Below are 21,926 nucleotides of genomic sequence, written 5' to 3' on the forward strand. Positions count from 1 at the left end.
CTGCATGATGATCTCGACCAACAAGCCCAGAAATGGGAAAGGAAATTGTGTATAGAAGGGATAGATCTGGTAAGGGCGTTTGAGATCAGCAATAAAACATTAATTAACAGTTCCCTTAAAAGCCAACATTATATGGCATCTTTAGATCTTTACTACACGCCTGCAAAACTGGCCAAATGGAAAGCCATGAAAGGTATTAACTGCAGTCGATGTGGTATTTTAGCAGCAGACTCATGTCACATGTTTTTTAGTTGTTCTAAACTATCTGTATATATAGATAGGATAGAAAAGTTTTTGACTAATTTGCTTAATACCAATATCAAGCTATGTCCATCTCTGATTATTTTTGGCTTATATGTTCCTCCCGAGAGTTTATCTGCTGATCAAGAACATTTTCTGTTTATTGGAATGTCAATCTATCGTTTTTGTATCACTTCAAGATGGCTTGATGCTGACCCACCATCATTTGAGCAATGGTTGGGAAAGTTACTAAATGTATATAGAATGGATAAAGCAGTGTATAAGTTGAAAGGTCACAGAAAGAAGATATTTGCCAGGAAATTATGGTCTCCTATTGATAATTGGATCTAATTTTTTTTGATGACCACATCTGCAAAAAAGGGATATTTCCTGTTTTTATTTTATATATCTTATTGGCCTATCTTCTCTTCTTTTTTCATCTAATTTTTTATCTGGTTTTGTCAACGATGTATTAGCAACTATGCGAATGATTGTTATAGTTTTTTATGTTTTTTTGTGGTTCCTTCTTTTTTTTCATCCTTGTATTATTGTATGCCTCTGCCATTGAAAATAAAAAAAAGAAAATAAAAAAAAAAAGAGAATGAAGTGGCCCGGTCTTGGCTTCTCTTCCTCAGAGCCTGAGGTATCAAGGGTATTCGGGTAATGTAGGAAGGGCGGGGGTGGCAGAATGTGTAGTGTAGCTTAAAGTTCAATTTCAACTGATACGTGTACTACAGTGTTTTCCCTCAGATATTGAATCTTAAATCTCTCCAACACCAAATCGGCCTCATCTCGAAACAAGAAGCTGCGTCAAATGACAGATTCATCAAGTTTGCCTGGATGTCGGGAGAGAAGTGGCAAGTATGGAGCTAGGCATGTCTCCAGGTCGAGATTGAGGTACCCACAGCACAGGCCACGGATTCAGCTGTGTCCAAGCCTTTTTTCTATAATATGGCAAGAGGCGTTCGGACGGTCCTGGATCACCTCCAAAATAATTCCACAATCTGAGCCATATCCCAGAGGGTATGGGTGTAGTGTGCAAGGAGAAAGTTGGCAAGATGGCCTTCATAGCCATATTGCCTGCTGAAAATGTTTTCTTTGCCCAGGTGTTTCAATTTCCTATCTGAAGAGGATGAAGGGAAAGTTCCCATCCCAAAGAGCAGGAAGCCAGAATGTCCAGGCTCTCAGTTGAAGGGTGACTTGATAGGAAAGGGAGGGTCACCTGGAGCTGGACGATAGCTATGTGCCACCAGCCTGCTGAGAGCAGGAGGGGATGTTGGTTTTTCCAAGGCTACCTGAACTGGGTCTAAAAAGGCAATATTAAAGGGAAGCAAGGGTTCTGCAGTTGGTGTTGTTGGTATGATGGTAAGATAACTTCTGATTTCGATCCCAGCAGGCGGGTAAACCCATCACAACGGTGATGGATAACCTGTCAGCTGAAATATAAATCCCATTATGTCCTATGGGTCTTTATATATCGGTGGACGGGATATCCATCACCATTGTGACGGAGTGACCCATCCGCAGAGATCTAAATCAGGTTCAGAGTTTTGACATCTACTGATAGGCTGGAAATTCGAGACCTCAGCAGCCTTTCCTCTCTATTTTATGAGGGGCACCATTTCTGACGTTGGGAGGACGAATGGAGGAATTCTAAATCAAATTCTAGGGAGGTGTCCAGGACACTAGCCGATGAAAGGCCTTGGAGGTCATGCACTTGATCACCACCATCATCCTCATGTGAGTAAAGATCCAGAGGGTCCAAATCAGTTACGAATAGGTTGTGCATCCTGCCTGTAGGAAACTGGGTTTTTGTTGCAGTAGTCCCCCCACTTTCTGCCTGGTATTTCATGCAACTTTGACTGAAGCGCGCTGGGTTCCTGCAAACCAGGTCCCCAATGCCAGTGGTCTTTCCCCAAAAACAGTACAGTTTTTCCCCCAATTGGAAATTCCTTTAGCACTCTCTATATGCCCCTAGTAAATGGTAACCCTGGTACCTAGGGCATGAGGTACTATAGAGGGGCCCCAAAGGATGCAGCACAAATTGTGCCACCCTAAGGGACCCCTCACCAAACTCAATAAAGACTGCCTTTGCAGGCTGCTTGTTTTGGTGCAGACAAAAGTGAAAACACAACATGACACACATCCCTGTGTGCCATGTCCTCTAACACTGCATGTAATATTTATAAGTCACCCCTACAGCAGGCCTTGCAGCCCTAAGGCAGGGTGCCTTATATTAGATATGAAGTCATTTCTGCATGAGCAGAAAAGTCCCTGGGCTGGTCAGTTCCACTACTGCCAGTACAAGTGACCAGGGAAGCCATTTTAAAACATGTGCTGGGCACTGTTGAAAACTACTTCCCCAGCTACATGATGGCCTCACTAAAAATACGGTTGTTTTGTACCAAACATATCGTATTCACAAACCCACCCTGATTCCAGTGGTGAATCTGTGAATACATGCACACAGAGGGCACCTTAGAGGTGTCGCCTGAAAACCTGCCAGACTGGTGCGTTGTCTGACTCGTCTCTGCCAACCTGCCACCAAAACGGGTTTCTGACCTCCCAGGGTGAGGGCGAATATGGCTGCCCTCACAGGAGAGGAAGCTGACCCCCTTTGCCCAGAGCCCTTTGGCACCTGGACAGGCGTAAAAATTTGTAGAAACTACTTTTCAGAGTTGGATGTTTTTGTGATGGCAAACTTAGAAACTCTGGGACAGGGCTATGCCTAGATCCTACCGGAAGTGGTCATATAGGATATGGGGCGTAGTGACCCCATGGGTAAGTAGCCCCATGGCTATTACCCTACACTTCCCTACATCCTTAAATTCAGTATTTAGGGGAGCCCCTGACACCAGAAAATCAGATACTGCCGACCTGATAGAAGAAGACTGACATGAAGAGTCGCAAAGAGCAAGAACTGAAGACCCAGCAAATGACATGACAACAACCGACCTGACCTGGCTGCTGACTTCGACAATTGCACCAAAAGACAACTTGTCCTGCAGTTGCTGTGTCTTCAAAGCCTGGGAGACCTGCCAGTACTTCACCCAGGAACAAAGTACTCCCCTAGAGCAGCGAAGCTCCTTCCCTGTATCCTGCAGGTACCCAAAGAGAACTGAGAAGACTCAAAGACCGGGAAAACCCAACACCTAGGCACACTACTGCACCTGTCGATCCAAGCACGAGACGAAGTGGACCAATGGTGCCAGCATGGTGCCCCCTCCCTCGAGAGACAGAGTCTGCTGCGTTGCACCACTGCACCTGCCCACCCTAGTGCCACTGGTGGTGGTGTGCTGGTCCTGCCTTGGACCTTGCCCACCACTCTCCTTAACTCCTGGAGATTGGCCCCGTAAGTCGCTGTACAGTCCCTGAATGCGATACCTTTTCTTACTCCCGTAGGATAACATTGCAGCTTCTGAAAATTGTGTTGTGTAGACTTTTTAAATGCAAAAGTATTTCTATTGAATAAAGTACTTGCCTGATCAAACTGGTTCTGGTGCCTAAATATATATAAAGATACGTATTACTTCTATAAATTTCTGTGGATCTCCTTATTGAGTTGTGAGCATCATTTATTGACTATTGTGTGTATTTGCAGATGTTATACTCCCCTCTGATAAGCCTAAGTCTAATCAACCACACTACCCCTTAGTAAAGCACCTTGGGATTGTACAGCATGCCCCTGCCTACTTATAAGGAAACCCCTGGACTCTTTGCACAATAAGGAATATGCTACTTACCAGTATGCATCTGTTCTTGGCATAGAGGGCTGCAGAGTGGTACATTTATGAATAGATCGCCATCTGGTGTTGGGCTCGGATGATTGCACTTTGTTTTTCTTCTGGAGAAGTCTTTTTCGTCATAGGTGACTCCTCCTCTCGGTGTTAGTGCGCATGGGCATCGGCTCCATCCTTAGATTGTTTTGCCATAGTAGGGTTAGATGGAGTAGTGTAGTATAGTACATAAAGATATGCCCATGATAGTGTATCTAAATAAGATAATGTTGGGACAGACACAGGTTTCCGGGGAGGCAGGGAGGGCATGTACCACTCTGCAGCCCTCTATGCCAAGAACAGATGCATACTGGTAAGTAGCATATTCCGTTCGAGGCATATGGGCTGCAGATGGTACATTTATGAATAGATTGTAAAGCAGTTACCTCCCTAGCGGTGGTCACCAGTGTCTGTCGCAACTGTTTGAAATAGAGTCTTTAATACAGCTTGGCCCACTCTGGCTTGTTGTGCAGCCTGTACATCAACACAGTAGTGCTTTGTGAATGTATGTGGTGTAGACCAAGTTGCTGCTCTACATATGTCATCTAGGGGAATGTTCCCTAAGAATGCCATAGATGCTCCTAGTTTTCGTGTAGAATGTGCTCTAGGAGGAACAGTTAATGTTCTCTTTGCTTTAATGTAACATATTTGTATACATCTTACAATCCATCTAGCGATGCCTGCTTTAGAGATAGGATTGCCCTTATGTGTTGGGGAAAACGCTACAAAGAGTTGTTTAGTTTTCCTGAAGTTTTGTGTTCTTTCTATGTAGTACAAAATGGCTCTTTTGACATCTAGTGTGTGTAGAGCCCTCTCTGCCACCGTCTGTGGCTTTGGAAAGAAGACTGGTAGTTCCACTGGCTGATTGATGTGGAATGCTGAAATTACTTTAGGCAAGAACTTTGGATTTGTTCTCAGAACCACTTTATTCTGGTGTAACTGTAGGAATGGTTCTTGTATTGTCAATGCCTGTAATTCGCTTACTCTCCTGAGTGAGGTAATAGCTATAAGGAAAGCCACCTTCCATGTAAGGAATTGTATTTCGCACCTATGCATAGGTTCGAAGGGTGGCCCCATTAGTCTGGTGAGTACTACGTTGAGGTTCCAGACTGGGGCAGGTGGTAACCTTGGTGGAATGACTCTTTTAAGGCCTTCCATGAATGCTTTTATCGCTGGTACTCTGAACAGTGATATGTGCTGCCTGTTTTGTAGGTACGCTGCTATAGCTGCTAGATGTACTCTGATAGAAGTGTACGCTAGATTACATTGCTGTAAGTGTAATAAGTAGCAAATAATCTCCCTTGTTGATACGTCCAGAGGGTTGATATTGTTATTAGTACAGTGTATAGCAAACCTCTTCCACTTAGCTGCATAGCATGCTCTGGTGGTTGGACGTCTCGCTTGTTTAATTATCTCCATGCAATTTGGGGGTAGGTCTAAGTACCCAAATTCTAGGATCTCAGGAGCCAGATCGCCAAGTTCAATTGAGTTGGATCTGGGTGCATTATTTCTCCATGGTTCTGTGTAAGGTGCATGGGTAGAATTCTTAGCTTTTGATGTGGCACTTGTGAGAGTTGCAGGAGCGTGGTGAACCACGGCTGTCTTGCCCACGTGGGTGCTACAAGTATCATGGTCATTGAATGTTGTTGCAGCTTCCTGACCACTAATGGGATTAGTGGGAGAGGGGGAAAAGCGTATGCAAATTTGTTGGACCAATTTATCCATAACGCATTGCCCTGCGACAGGTGATGTGGGTACCTGGACGCGAAGCTTTGGCATTTTGCGTTCTGATGAGTGGCAAAGAGGTCTATCTCTGGTTGTCCCCATCTTTGGAAGAATGGCTGCAGTATTTGTTGGTGCAGTTCCCATTCGTGTATTTGTTCTGACTGTCTGCTTAAGATGTCTGCTATCTGGTTTTGGACTCCTGGTAGGTGTTCGGCTAACAGATGTTTTGAGGAATGGCCCATCTCCAAATTTCCTGTGCTAGTCTGGATAGTTGGAGAGAGTGCGTCCCCCCCTGTTTTTGAATATAATACATTGCTGTCATGTTGTCTGTTCTGATCAGGACTGCTTTGTTGGTAACATGTATTTGGAAGGCTTTCAGTGCTAGAAACACTGCTAGTAGTTCTAGATGATTGATGTGCAGTCTTCTTTCCTGCACACTCCACCTCCCTTGTACTGTGTATTTGTCCATATGTGCTCCCCATCCGGTGAGCGATGCGTCCGCTGTTATTGTCACCTGTGGAATTGGTTCTAGGAACGACCGCCCCTTGGCAATGTTTGTTGTGTTCCACCACTTCAGAGAGCGGTGTGTGCGGTCGTCTACCAACACCAGATCTGTAATCTGCCCTTGAGCCTGATTCCACTGTGTCGCTAAACATTCTTGTAGTGGACGCATTTGTAGTTTGGCATATGGTATTAGCAGTATGCAGGATGACATCATCCCTAATAGCTGCATGAACACTCTTGCTGGTAGTGAGTGTTGTGGCTGAAATCTTTGAATGACTGTAAGCATTGTTTGGATCCTGACTGGGTTGGGGTATACTTTGGCTTTTTCTGTGTCTATAGTAGCCCCCAGATATTGTTGAATCTTGTTTGGTTGTAGGTGTGACTTTGTGTAGTTCACCGTGAACCCTAGCTGGTGTAGTAGCTGAATTGTCTTTTGTGTGTTTTGAAGACATTCCTCTTGTGACCTGGCCTTTATTAGCCAATCGTCCAAGTATGGGAAGACATGTATTTGTTGTCTTCTTAGGTGTGCTGCCACTACTGCCAGGCATTTTGTGAACACCCTTGGTGCCGTTGTGACACCAAACGGAAGGACTTTGAACTGATAATGTTGTCCTTCTACCACAAACCTGAGGTATTTCCTGTGGGCTTTGTGAATTGGGATATGAAAGTAAGCGTCTTTTAGATCCAGTGTAGAAAGAAAGTCCCCTTCCTTCAGTAAAGGAAGTACCTGTTGGAGCGTGACCATGTGGAAATGTTCCGAATTTATGTATGCGTTGAGAGGTCTTAAGTCCAGTATCGGCCTTAGAGATCCATCCTTTTTGGGAATTAGGAAGTATAGGGAGTATACTCCTGTTCCTTGTTGATGCTGTGGAACCTTCTCTATGGCATGCTTTCCTAGTAGGGATTGTACTTCCTGCTTTAACAGTGTTAGGTGATCTTGTTTCATTGGACGCTGTTTGGGGGGGATGTTTGGCGGGGTAGATGTGAGTTCTAGGCAATAACCATGTTGGATAATTTGTCTCACCCACCTGTCTGATGTGATGTTTTCCCAGACAGGTAGGAACTGTGATAGGCGTCCCCCGACCGGTGTTACATGGTCTTGGGGGAGCTGTATGAAATCACTGCTTTGGGGTTGGAGAGTTGCGGTTGTTGTTGTTTCCGCGACCTCTTCCCTTGTTGTTGTTACCCCTATAGCCACCTCTTGAATTACCTCTGGGTGATGTAGGTGTAAAAGAGGTTTGTTGCTGGCTTGTACCTGTATTTTTGGATCCTCCTCTATAGGTGGACCTACGAAAGGAACCTCTTTGTGTCGGCTGTTGCAATGCTCCCATTGATTTAGCCGTCTCGGTATCCTTCTTCATCTTTTCTAGGGCCTCATCTGTCCCTGTGCCGAAAAGTGTTTTACCATCAAAAGGTTGGTTCAGTAACGATGTTTGTACTTCTTGTTTGAACCCTGATACTCTGAGCCATGCATGTCTCCTTAACATGATGCTTGTGTTTGTAGATCTTGCTGCAGTGTCTGCTGCGTCTAGGGCGCACTTAATTGAAGTGTTAGTAATTAACTTCCCTTCTTGTATGAGTTGATCTGCCCTTTTTTGATGTTCTTTAGGGAGATGTGTGATGAGTTTCTCTAACTCATCATAATGCGCTCTGTCATACCTTGCAAGCAGTGCTTGCGTATTAGCTATGCGCCAGCTGTTTGCCGCTTGAGATGCCACTCGCTTGCCCGATGCATCTATTAGTTTAGACTCTTTGTCAGGAGGTGGAGCTTCTCCTGTAGATAAAGAGTTTGCTCTTTTACGAGCGTTTGTGACCACTAGTGAGTCTAAAGGAATTTGTCCTTTAATGTATATTGGGTCTTTTGGAGCTGCCCTATATTTTTTTATCAATTCTTGGGTTCAGTACCCTAGCCCTCACTGGGTCTTTGAATATCTCTGATGTATGACTGAGAAGGCCCTTAAGCATTGGTAGTGTTCCTGATGTTCTTTGTGCAGTAGGTAGTGTTTCTAATAAGAAATCCTCTATTTGAGGTTCTGCATGTAGTTCTACCTTATGATATATAGCTGCTCTATTAATGAGTTGTGCAAAACAAAGTGTTATCATCAGGAGGTGAAGGTTTTGAGGGGTACAATTCAGGGTCATTATCGTTATCTGACCCTACATTATACTCTTCCCATGGGTCTGCCTCCTCTGGGATTGTGTCTTCATCATCCCCTGTGTCACTCTCTACATCTGTTGTTGGTGTAGATGGTCGTGTGGGAGGAATATTTGGCTTATTATGAGGAAGAGGAGAAGATGGTGTGTGTCTAGGTTTGGGAGAAGGGGGAGGAGTTGTATTCGTCCCCATTGTTCTCTTCTTCGGATGAGTCTTGTCGTCCGAATGTTCATTCTTCCTCTTTTTAGGTAGTTCTGTGACTACCTTGCCAGTCTTTGGGTCAATAAACAGAGTCTTTTGTTTAGGATCTGTTCCGTGTTCCTGTATCGGTACCGCAGTTTTCGGGTCCGAAAGGTGTTTTTTCTTTTGAATGTCCATTTGTATTTTCGGTACCGAGATTTTATTCGGATCCGATTTCTTCGGTATCGAAGATGTCCCCGGTGTCGAGGGTGTTTTCGACGCCGAAACGTGCTTCGGTGTCGACATGGACTGCTTCGACTTCGAGCTTTCCTTGACTTGGAGCTTCGGTGTCGATGTGGCCCGTTTATCGGAACCGGAACCACTATGATGGGAGACCGAGTGTTTCGGTTTCTGTTTCGTTGCCGGGCTCGAAGGCGGGGCGTTGGAAACTTTTTTCGGTTGTCTGACCGGGCTCGAAGGCGGGGTCGATACCGTGTGGGGTCTGTTTTTTGGTAAAGGGACGTCGTCACTCACGGTTTGTTGGACGTCGATTTCCTCGACGTCGGACTCGTCCGCTTCAGACCCCGCCTCGTCGGCCTCTTCTTCCTCGTCCTCTGGTTGCTGGTCCTCAAACAGCTCCAGGATTGCTTGTGACTGCATTCTCGATACCTCGTGTCTTCGGGCTCGACGGTTTCTAATCGTCGATTTTGAAGAGAACGCTGCACAGGCCTCACAGTCCCTGGATTCGTGTTCAGGGGACAAGCAGAGGTTGCACACCTCGTGTAGGTCCTTGTGTGGGAACTTAGCACCACACGTTGGACATTTTTTGAATGGAGTCCTTTCCATGGACCCCGGGCTGGACTACGTCGAGTTTCTCGTAGTCGTCGTCCTTCGAACCGCGTCGGTATGGAGTGAAGTCGCGTTCGATAACAATACCGTCGATTTGGAAATGGATACGCGCCGGTTTTAACCTTCTTTGTTGAAGTCGGTCCGGAGCGCTTCGATCCTCATCCGAACCCGATGGCGGAAAAAAACAATCTAAGGATGGAGCCGATGCCCATGCGCACTAACACCGAGAGGAGGAGTCACCTATGACGAAAAAGACTTCTCCAGAAGAAAAACAAAGTGCAATCATCCGAGCCCAACACCAGATGGCGATCTATTCATAAATGTACCATCTGCAGCCCATATGCCTCGAACATCTCATTTTGATATATCATATAAAGAGCCAGCTTCCTACATTGCTCCTATAGTCCTCTTCGTCTACGAGCCTTTCAGCCTCCCTGTGTGACCTGTTTTAGGGAGCAAGATCAGGGACCAGCAAAACAGGGCCACCTATGGCATAGATGTTGTGCAACACTGCGGAAGTTCGAAAGAAGACATGGGTCCATTGGCATGTCAGATGCTGTTGAAGCTCTTGCAAAAAGGGAGTACATGGTGTTAAAAAATGCAGCTGGATCGGAGTCTGTTGTCGAGAGCTCAGAAAAGGCTTGAACCGGTGTAGGAAATTCAAGGTGAGATGGTTCCAGTGCTGAGAGATTCGTGAAGTATGGTAGAGCCAAAGGGGGCCTGTTAGTTGTCGGACCAGGTCCAGTGGAATCACCAAAGCGGGGAGACTCGGACGGGGGACTATGGGTTCCAAGGCAACGGCCTCTGGTTAGAGGATAAACATCCTTTGGGAGTCAGAGGGCGCGGAGGTGACTTACCTCTTGCATGCTTATGCTTTCTTTTTACCCTTGAAGAGCATGGAGAAAACGATCTAGAACAAGGTCTTGAGCGTAGTCAACTACGTTGTTCCTCTCTGGCCATAAATAGTTTTGCTTCCTGCTCTTTGATGGCCTTCAGGTGCATGCTCCAGCACGATTCGCAGGGACATGAGTTACGGTGCGATTTGAGGCATCAGAGACAAACTGTGTAAGGATCTATTATGGACATATGTCCCTCACAGTCACTACAGGGTTTAAACCCTGATTTCTGAGGGCAGGGAGACATGGTACTGCAGCAGATAAAAGGGAAATGACACTGTTGCATTGTAATCAGATGAAGTCAGTGAAGCCTTGTAGTGCGCTCCACACTTCCAGCGTCAACACAAAGGCAGCGCCCTCTTCTAGCGACATTAGAGCTTTGAAGTTTCTGGATCAAGTCTGGCACCTGGGATTATTCTACAGGTGAGGAATCTGCTAGTATAAATATCCATAAGTAACAAATTACATGGAGAGTGAAAAAACAATCCATCAGAGGGGACTTCCAAGCTACTGAAAAAGTAAACAAACTAGTCATTTTTATGCTGTAACTTCAGAACCACAAAAGAATATTCCCTTTCTTGGCCCCCAAACTCAAACCTTTAGGGTCTAGTTTTAAGACGATCAACAAATTGTCAGTTAAACAGTCAGACAACATATGCAAGTCAAACTACATGCCTAAGCTACAAATATTAATAGAGCTTGCTGGAACATTATTTAAAAAAAATAATGAAGAATATGATAGACTGGCAGTTAACATCAAGAGCCAATTACAGCTGCTGGGTCATAGATTAATCTCAACTATCCATGCACACATTCACACAGGACTGCAGATACCTGGTTCATCCATGTAGTAGTAAATGTCCACGTCGTTTGACTGCATGACAACAAAACCTTCTCCCATTAATCTTGGTGGCCTGTGGTGTCAAAGAAGAAAACTACACATTACACCACTGTCGGAGCAAAGCAGAAAGGCAAAAGTATATTCTGTGTGATGAACAAAGAGAAAACTATGTTACAATAGATGTGTGCGTGATTTCAACAAATAGAGGCGAGGAAAACAGTACGTTTTGGAAAGCAGAAGAAAAATAATAAAATGCTTAACATGAGTCTGTGGTGATCACTAACTTAACCGGACCCTTCCCTGATTCTGCTCAAAAAAAGAACTATGCATAGGACCACAGAACATCAGCCTGTAGGGACTGAGTCACCATACCACCCCAGTATCTATGAGCCTGACTCAGACAAGCTATAGTGCCTCACTTGCCTTCCTAACCTTTCCAGAGAAACAAGTGAGATGGCACCCCTAAAGGCAACACTCTCGACCTTCTCAGGGATCGCGGTAACAGGACACACTCTTTCGCTCTCTCACTCGTACTTGTCCACAATAAGATAAACAAGAGACACGAAGGAAGTATACAATATGTATTTAAACTTTTGTGCTCTAAGATGCATTGTTTACTCCACAATTAGACAACAAATATATATAAAAATATCATTAGCATGGTTAGCAAACCATATACCACAAAAAGCCCAGTCATGTTATAATACAGATTAGACCAAACCTCCCCCCCCACTCTTTCTACTGAATCTAAATGATTATATATTAAGGAACGCTGGAATAAGTGGCGGACCCCGTACCTTCACATACATAGGTGGATGTTCAACATCTCAGCTGACGCAGCACTCTTGCTTCAGTACCTTCGCTCATGTGTTTTTCCAGAACCCCTGTCCTCAGATATATGACAAGACATGTGTGCTCACAAACAGCAGCTGCATTCTCTTGGTATGTCTAGGTGCTAGTGTCTGACCAGAGAGAATAACAACGGGCATTGTTGTATGACCTTGTTTAGTGTGCTCAGACTAAATCCCAGGAAAGGAACAAAATATGAAAAAATATGCAGGTTCTGTGTGAAAATACAATGTGGCACAAAGGCAAGTGTGTTATGTAGTAACGTGTGCAAAATAAAAGTGGCATACAACGTGCACAGTTAGGTTAACATAGGGAAAACGACAATGGGGCATGCAAGATACACAACATACCTTTTTGCTATGGAACAAAAAATCTGGCCATGCTTTCAAGTATTCAATTACAACCACTACCCGATTTCCATTGTCCCATATACATTTTGATTATGGGTGGTGAAAGCATGGTTTTTAGTGGACAGGTGTAATTTTGCCACCTCTGTGTCACAATAAAGGGCCAATTTAGTTTTCAGTCTGCTGAAGGTACGTCGGCAATCTAGCTTTAAAGGCCTGGTCACAGAACAAGCTCTCTTTTGCTCTATCTATATCTGATGATACTGCTCTCAAAATGTGAAAAGAAAAGCAACAGGGCCTTCTAGTACGTTTGGGTGTGGTACAATTAACAAACCACAATCTTACGCACTGAACACAAAGGTGAACAGAGAGTATGAGAGTGCTGTTAAAAAATAAATAAAAAAATATGATGCAAGCGGAAGGTAACTCTAACACAGGTTTCCAGTATTTAAACTTACTACTTTTCAGAATTAGCCTTTAATTGGCCTGAATGGCAGCCCTCTTGATCTTTTTGGAACACTGAGGAAGTGCTAACTTTCATCAGCTACAATAAAGCCATATATCAACGAAAGCCAGCATTGTCTCTCACTACACTTTTTTGCCAAGCAGGACACCTCAAATTCCGACATTCACATTACAATTTTATACCCAAGAATTTACACTCGAAAGATGATGCAAACTTATCACATGCACATTTTTTCTTTGCATTATCCATATTTATGATGGATAATGCATGGATTATCTTCTGTCACAATCAGCTACCAAGTACTACACTGAACACTACCTTATGAAACAATTATTTATTTATTTTTAAACCTTTATTTTTGCTTAAGTTCCCACGGTGTCATACATACATATGTCGTTTTACATGGGTGCATACTCAATTCCATTTGCAACAGGCACCTTATACATCGTATAAATCGTTCACATTGATGCAGTAACATTCATGATGGGCTTTGGAGCGGAGCCATTCATTACAGCGCATCCTTGATGGGTTTGTGCTTTAATTTCTGAGAAAATCTAAAAATAGCAGTATTCTTCCCAACTTGCTACGCTCTTGCATTAAGAAACGCTTTCTCGGAAAGAGTTGATTGCTAAATAGTTTTTAAAAAATTAGCTTCTACAGAGGAGGATCGCTCATTGAAAAGAGCTTTGTTTTTGTATTGAGATAGCCACAGGTCATGATGTTTGTTTAGAATAGAACAAAAGGGATTCCAATAGCACCTGTAAACAATTTGCTGTACAGGAAATCAATAGTGCGGAATACGCGTGCAGCAGAATGGGTATATGTTGAAACAAAACATAATATAAATATCAAATAAGACAAGTAATCGTTAAAAAAAGAAAATACTTACTCGTCATTTGGAAGTCCAACATATCTTGGACTGGGAACAAGCATAACTCTCACATTTTCCAGCTTCCCTTTCACAATGTGCATGAACTGGTCAAGGTGACTTGAAGGTGGTTTTGTAGTGTATGTCAGGAAAGCATCATCAAAATTAACACAGAGTGTTTGTGGCTGGCAATGATTTCCAAATGCCAAGCGACCCTAAAATACAACAAACAAATGAACAGGGGTTTAGTTTGTATATTGTGTAGACCCCTCTAATCAAGATGTAACAGACAGACAATAACCTTCAACACTCCACATATTACAAACACTCGAACTTCAGCCAATTAAGTCTGTGAAAAAAAACTGTTAGCAACACAGGTAAACCCCAAGATTGCACATTTTCTTAGGGCTGTGAAGAGAAATGTCTTAAGTCTAGAAGAGGATGGGGCGGTTGAGGGGGCTGAAGAGCATGATCTTCCAAGGAGGATATTTATTATTGGAAAGAAGGATACCACAGTCGCTTAAGGTAAACCCAGATTTCAACTGGGGAAAGTGATCTGTCAGAAATCTTCGTTCAGCATAAGCTAAATAAGCAGTACTTCCAAGATTCAAACAAGTATGGCGAGGTGCAAAGAGCATTGTGTTAGAAGCATCTAAAGCATGGAACGTACTGCCTCTCTGTATAAAAACAGCACCCAGTCTCCTTGCCTTCAGGAAAACTGTAAAGACCTGGTTGGTCAGGTCTTGGAAGCTTTTGCGGTTCTGCAACACTCGGAGCTGGGACTGAATAGTGCTTATAAGCCTCCGGGCAGTAATGTGCCCTCAAATCCCGCTAATGGCTAACATAACATAACATAACATCTCCTCCTAGTAAAAGTAGTCCCCTCCAAAGACTTGTGCAAATTTGTAATTTGTCTGAACAGTGGAAGGTGGGGTAAGAGGGAAGTGACGGTCGGGAGTTCTCAGATTTGTAGGCAAAAAGGCAAGTACACGATTAACCAGAAATTAGAGCAGAGCACTCCAAAAAACTGGTAGGAACTGAAAATATTAGTCGTGGTAGGCATATCTGAAGGGAGTTAATTAATGGAGCATACTAGCTCAGTAATGAGCACTTTGGGAGCATTCAATCATGATTTCACAACATGACAGCTAAAGGAATTCATACAGTAGAAAGTAAACTAATGTAATACTGGTTCACAACACTCAATGGTTCAAAATCAAGATCATTATGCATGTCCTCAGCTTGAGACAGGTGAACATTTACTACCATGATATGGTAGTCAGTGATAACATATAATGCTATATAGTAACACAGCAGCAATCCATTCAGTGAGGAGAGATTAATGCTCAATGATTATTTATAGAACACGGTCTTGGGCTCACAAACTGCAACATCATAGCCTTGCGCCAACCTGAAAGCTTTTGTGCATGTGATAAATGATGAGAAGAACGCTGTCCAGATATGTTTTAGTTTGATATATTTTTCAGTATGTTATTGCAAATAGGCCAGGACAATCTCCTCAGTCAACGACCACAGTAAATGTATGTATTCCCTAAGTAGCCCGGCATATTTCATAGCAGTATCCAATACCTTGGGTGGCACAACTTATGATACTGTTTTTGTGGCAGCGAAGGAATCATGCAATGAGAGCAATACCCTGGCAAATTCAGGCTATTTATCTGTCCACAAGCACATGATAAAATATCTGTGGTTCACATAGAATTCTTTCCATAATTCCACAGTAGTTTGACGGCTTTCACGAGAAAACCAAAACAGACTATGATAAGGCTCATACATGTTCCATATGCTGCAGTTCTGAAGGAAATACGGTTAAGCTTCAAGCCACAAACATCACTAAGAATAAACTGTGTGCACAACTAGAGCCTGCATCCCTGCATGCAAAACTATACCCGACAGCCTATTTACACAACAATGCCTTATTTGGTGGCGTGAACAACTAGGCCTTGCTAATCTGTGTACACAACTGACCAGACAATTTATATGCACAACTACAAGCTTCATGCCTGTGCCCATAACTGCACGCTAAGTCTGGGTAAACAAAGGAGCTTTGCTCTTTGTGAGCACAACTAGACCCTGCTAATCTTCGTGGAAGGCCAGGCCCACCTCCACTGTAAGTTCAGGTTTAGCTAGAGAGTGTACTGCACAGAAGCTCTGGCTTAGAAGAAATGTCACTTAAAGATTCATCATGAAAAGAGCATACTAAGAGACATGAACCCTTTTTAGGAAATATAGATATATAAGGTACAAAAGGTTAGCCACAAATTGTATTGGAATGAAAATCTGTGAGACTGCAATGTATGCTTTCCCAACTACCCTACGGCTATAATAGGTCTTAATTTGCTCTCGCATCCAACAGTAAGGAAACCATTTAAATAGTAGTAAATGTGACACTTCTAAAACACACAGTGGCTCATCCCGCCAGAAACAAAAGTGATTACAACTAAATATGAATCTAAAATGCATCATAGGCAAACAACTTATGTCTGAAAACATTCATCAGAAGCAAAAACAGCAAGTGGGCTTTCTTCAATATTACTTACACTTTTACTTGACACTAACAGTTCTCAGAATTGATTTTTACTGCGAGCACAGCATAGCTTGCATATGTAATTTGAAGAGACAGTTAATATAAAGATTAAAAAACAAAATGATTCACTCACTGTGCTGATATTGACTTTAATTACTGGAATAAGGGATCTCCAGGATGATGTGGGATCTTGGGAGTCTGTTTTTGCCTTCACACTGAAATAAATGTACAGAGTAGAAAAAGTTGCTGTAACAAACGTAATCACATAACATCCAATTCTATAGCATACAAATATCACAAACGTATATTCTCCCCCTCTATTACACTGACCCTCCTGCATTGTTCCAAAAGTTGTATCAACATGCTCAAGATACATGTTCTTTTCCAACAATGCCTTTATAAAATAATCCTTTTCCTTTGTCATTTAGACACCACCTCATTACAACTTTACTTCTGCACCAATCTGCCAGATTATGCTAATTAGCAAGTCATCGTGAGGCAGGAGGTGTGAATACCCTCTTCCTGTGCAAGCTTTGTCCCTTACCTCTACATAGCAAAGGCCCTCAACCTGGGAGGTCAGAAATCCGTCTCTGGTGGCAGGCTGGCAGGGACCAGTCAGCTAACACACCAGCGGCTGGCAGGTTTTCAGGGGTACCTCTAAGGTGCCCTCTGTGTGCATGTATTCCGAAATCCACCACTGTAATAAGTGTGTGTTTGTGAATACAAAACGTTTGATACAAAAGGTCCCAATTTTCAGTGAAGTCATCATGTAGCTGGGGAACTTGTTTTCACCATTTTCCAGCACGTGGGTTTAAATGGCTTTCCTCACCACTTATACTGGCAGCAATGGAACTGACCAGTACATGAGCATATCTGCACATGCAGGTATGCCCTCCCATGCAATTTAAGCACCCTGCCTTAGGGCTGTAAGGCCTGCTGTAGGGGTGACTTACAAGTACTATATACAATGTTAAGGGACATGGCACACAGGGATGTGTGACATGTCGTGCTTTCACTTTTGTCTGCACCAAAACTCGCAGCCAGCAATAGCAGCCTTACATGTGTTTGGTGAGGGGTCCTTCAGGGTAGCACAATTTATGCTCCAGCTCTTGGGGACCCTCTTTGGTACTGCAGGCCCTAGGTACCAGGGGTACCACCTACTTGGGGCTTGAAGAGGGTGCTAAAGGTATTGTCAATTGGTGACACAATTGTACAGTTGTGGGGAAAGATCTGGCACTGGGGACCTGCTTAGCAGGAACCGAGTGCACTTCTAGTCAAAATCACATCATGTACCATGAAAAGGTGGAGGAGGACCATCTCAAAAAGGGGCACTTTCCTACACTGCAGCTACAATTATATATGGATGAGCCAAACCGGACTAAGACCTGCATACAAACTGTATTAGCAGCCCACAGGGGTTAGCTAAACCACTTCCTATAAAACACCCAAAAAAAGGACTACAGGCTAAAGTTTAAGGGGGGAATCCAGCTGAGTAGTTAAAGCACTACCGATTTCTTGATTCTACTGCTAATTACCGATAACTGAGCCTCAGAAGAAACTTGAGCTATTTAGGATTCAGCCATGTTAAGGGTAGATAATAAATGGATATACAAAACAGCCCTTGCTATAAGAGGTGTAAGCAGCCTGTTTATCACATTTCAAAAGGCACAAACTCAAACCAAAATTAGCCATTTGCTCTGAAAAGTCAAATAAAATAGAAGCAAAAGCCTCACCTTTCAAGATTGGTTTCTGTTTTTTCTTTTCCATTTTCTCGCAATTTGTCGTCCTCTGTTTTTGATGGAAATATTGTTGGATCCAAGCCAAACAGTTCTTGCAGGTGAGCATACAGATGAGACCGATTGTAAACATGGAACTCAAAGTCATTCAGTGTGATGTACAATCTGGTTTCTGCCTTTGGATCTAAAAGAACAAGTCAAGACAATCTGTTGTAAGCATTGAGGCAGACAGAGCTGGTTGTTCTTTTCGAGCAACAAACCTTTACATTTTATGTGCAATACTACTTCAGCATATCTCCCACAACTTTATAATTAAAACAATGTTCTTTAGGCCTCTTTCATACAAAATGACAAACCCTCAACCTTTCCTTGCCTGAAGAGTGCCTGCATGTCAACCTTTATTTATACCCTGCGATATAGTAAGAGCACTGCTATTATGGTTAGTATCAATTATGTCAGACACCTTGCAAAGTGAGAGAGTAGCCTCCCAAGGGCACAATAGGTAAAAAAAAACAAAAAAACTATCTTTAACAATTTATTGCAGTGTGCCCCTTAGCCTCAATCAATTGGGCAAGCCTTAAACTTCGATTTAGGAAAATATCTGCGACTACGGTCCTAAAACTGCCCCGGGCTCAACAGCCTTCGGAAGAATACTCCAACTAAATTTTGGCAAAAGTATTTAGAGCAGGTACTCTCATAACTACGCTGTGTTAGTGTACAAGTGTACTCTGCATGCCTACAAAAGAACCTCTGAATGGAATTTGCAGGGGAGTTTTCTTCTCTTCTAGGATATCCTTAGGCCACAATCCCCCTAAAATGATACTTTAAAAACATTAAGAAAGTTGCACACCCTTCTGCTTATCACTCCCGAGTTAATATTATTGTTATGTAACTTGTAGTGTAAGCAGCTACCCCAAATGGTTTCCCAACACAAGGCAGAATACAGATAAGTGATACAATTCAGTTGGCTAAAATAGAAAGGCCTTCAGACCCTTGCGGGAGCTCAGGAGTGAGTTACAATTCCTTAAAGCTGCGGGGAGAGACATCCACAATTTAGGGCCGAGATATGCAACATATCGTCCTTTCACACAGGTTAACAAAACCCCAGTACCGAGAACAGGGTTTGGTTGGAGAATATCAGGGTGCGAATCGGCTGGTAGGGAACCACCAGTTCCTGAATGTAGCGAAGGTCCTAAGCCCCGTTTGGCTTTAAACATAAAGCACAGTGCTTTAAACTCAATGCACTTGATGATTCTAAGACTATGCAATTCCTGAAACAAATGGGAGACTGAGAGATTTCGGTAAACGAAAGAGCAGCCTAGCAGCAGCATTTAGCACAGTCTGAAGGAGCTGAACCAGGGCCTTATCAGCACCTAAGTACTGCACCCTCTCAAACGTTCTGCTATGCTTAAAGGTGTAGAAGATTTGTCAGTTAATCAAAGCCCTTAATTTTTTTTACTTTTGCAAATATTCAGGTTCTACCCCTTGTCAGATGTTCCTTGTGTACCTGCACGTGTTTATATAGTGTGGAAGGGCATGTGCAACCTTAAATCTGACTAACCACTGATCTGTCAGGGTGAAACCTTAATGCTGTTTCAACTTGCAGCACTTGCCCCTCGGAGACACTTTCAATTGGTTCCTCTCACAAGATGGTGCACCTTGGCATTTCAAACTGTCACAGGTCATACATTCTCGTATTAAAACGCCTGTTGCTAAACTCTGAGTTTCACCAATAGGCATAACAAGTCTTAAAAGTTATGTGGCAAAACATGTGGAAATTAACTGACGCCTCTAGTTTAGCAGATGCTTGTAAGTCTAGCTTCTATACTGGACATGGTACAAAGTCTGTTCTCCATGCCACTCTGGAAGACCTCAATATCCTGATTCTGCTCGATCTACAAACAAGGTTTGGCACTGTTAATCAATCCATCTTGTTAGATTGACTATAGGCGATTGGGATTTCCAACTCTGCGTACTTGCAGTTCAGTTCTTTTCCCGCTAACCTTTTGCAGTTGGTTTTATTAACTCCCTTTTCCTCCACCCCTGGCATCTCTGGTTCTGCAGAGATCCCCTGTGATCATTCCTATAACCCTCTTAGTAATTACCTACATTGTGCCACTCTTTAGACTGAAGTGTGTGGCTTCTACATGCAAGTGAATTATACCAAGTTTATTATTAAGCTGAATAAGGATGCATTGCCAATGACCTTGTATCAACACTGTGTGGAGTTCCTCTGCGAGTGTATAAGAAGCATTCTGGTTAAATTCAACTCAGAGGAATTGAAGTAATGTTGGTGGATGAATAAGTGAACCCTTGGCTAGACAGCTGGGCTCCTATCTGGTTCCTGTTAACACGGGCTCAGAATCTGTTATTCCTGTCATCATTTTCTTGCTCCCTCCAAATAGTCTCTTTCTAACCCCACCATTTGAATAAAGTGATATCTACTGTTGTGAGTGCACTACTATTTCCTACTGTGTTATGCTAGATGATCTACAAAGCAAGATCTATGAGCCTTAACCTCTGCCTTCCTTATTATGCAGCCCCTCTAGGATTTTGCAATTTCGCAATTTGCCCCGAAAAGAAAAGCTTGCTCAGAACATTCTTCTATTGACCCTGCACTGCTGAGTCATTGGGCAGGCGAGGGGCATTTTCTTCCTCATACTCCTGTGTGCATGGCCAAGAGGGTGTTGTGGACAAAGATTCTGTCTTCAAGAAGCTCAAATCATGCTTCAAGAACAGCTAGGATGAAAGATTGCTGGATGTTGGAGATCAGCCGGTATGTGACCGTCTCAGACAACATGGGTATTTTGTGATCCTGGATTATCAAAATAATATCACGGGGATTAAAAAAAATAAGTATGAATTTCTTTCCAGAATTATTTAGTCATGAGCCTTGATTGAGCGGTATAATCATGAAACACGTGTCAGCTGTATTTGCTAAGTGAAATTGAAACATTAAACTAAAATCTGTTGTATGATTCCATTATAACGATACACTGAATTTGTATTGGTGGCCAAAATATGATTTTTTTAAATGAGTAAAATTCAGTTGTTGTTTCTACTATATTTTAAAATTATAATTACAGAACACCAGCCATTCTAATCTTAGAATTTTGATAATACAGCTACACTAGTGGGGTAACTGGTGTCGTGAGGTTTTTTGGGCTGGGCTGATGGTCCAATACCCAATTCATCCTATGCGAAAGTCCAAGCACACTTTGGCAGTCATCACCTGGCTCTCTCCCCTGTAACACTCGTCCTCCTGCTCCCTCCTCATTGTTTGCTTTCTGACCCCTCTTCCCATGTGGCAGTCATCTTCCTGCTCAAGTGCCTGACAGTATCTGCCATTATTGGTGCCAAACTGGAGTATAGTAATTCCTTTTAGGTTTATAAATTTCTGATCAACAGCCTTCAACTGCTCCAAACCCAAGTGCCCAGTTAGAAATGGGTTAAAAAACTCTCCGTTCTCAATCCAGAGCCACCAGGATGACTTGGGTCCAGTCGGTTCTAATCTTCTTAAAAACTCAGTCCAGGTGGGGTAATGTCGGGCAGGCATACACACGTCCAGAGTTCCACTCAAGGAAGAACGCATCTCTGAGTGAGAGTCGCTTTGGAAACCCCAATGTGCAGTGTTGGAATTGCACGTTCTCAAAGGTGGCAAACAGATTGAGCCATGGTTCTCCCAATTCTTGAAAGAGGACTTGCACCACCTTCATTTGAGATCCACAAAACAAACAGCAGAGTTTTTCCACTCTGGCACAGGGTCCTGGCACAGTGTCCACGACCCCACCTCCCAGTTTCACTACCATATGTCAGTGGTGTTGTCAGAGAACATCTGAACCATCCTTATCTTGATGGAAGGAAGGAAGGCTTTCAATGCCAGTCTGATAGCTCCTCATCAGCTGCTGGAGTTGTGGGTTAAGTCTTCGACAGAGGCCAGAGTCCT

The 21,926-nt window shown here is 43.2% G+C and overlaps 1 protein-coding gene across 15 annotated transcripts in view; it reads right to left on the minus strand.

The window, feature by feature from the left end:
* The window catches only part of BLTP1 (bridge-like lipid transfer protein family member 1), a 2,102,388-nt gene that overhangs the window by 1,930,107 nt on the left and 150,355 nt on the right, over nucleotides 1-21,926 (minus strand). For all 15 annotated transcript variants that reach the window (XM_078676841.1, XM_078676840.1, XM_078676839.1 and 12 more), the window contains 4 exons: nucleotides 17,978-18,164; nucleotides 16,378-16,459; nucleotides 13,718-13,911; nucleotides 11,160-11,239 (listed from right to left, as the gene is read on the minus strand). In XM_078676841.1, coding sequence (XP_078532967.1) covers nucleotides 11,160-11,239; nucleotides 13,718-13,911; nucleotides 16,378-16,459; nucleotides 17,978-18,164 — 543 coding nt within the window. The remainder of the gene's footprint in view (nucleotides 1-11,159; nucleotides 11,240-13,717; nucleotides 13,912-16,377; nucleotides 16,460-17,977; nucleotides 18,165-21,926) is intronic.

The sequence above is a fragment of the Lissotriton helveticus genome, chromosome 2_1, assembly GCF_964261635.1.
Source record: "Lissotriton helveticus chromosome 2_1, aLisHel1.1, whole genome shotgun sequence".
Classification (NCBI taxonomy): Eukaryota; Metazoa; Chordata; class Amphibia; order Caudata; family Salamandridae; genus Lissotriton; species Lissotriton helveticus.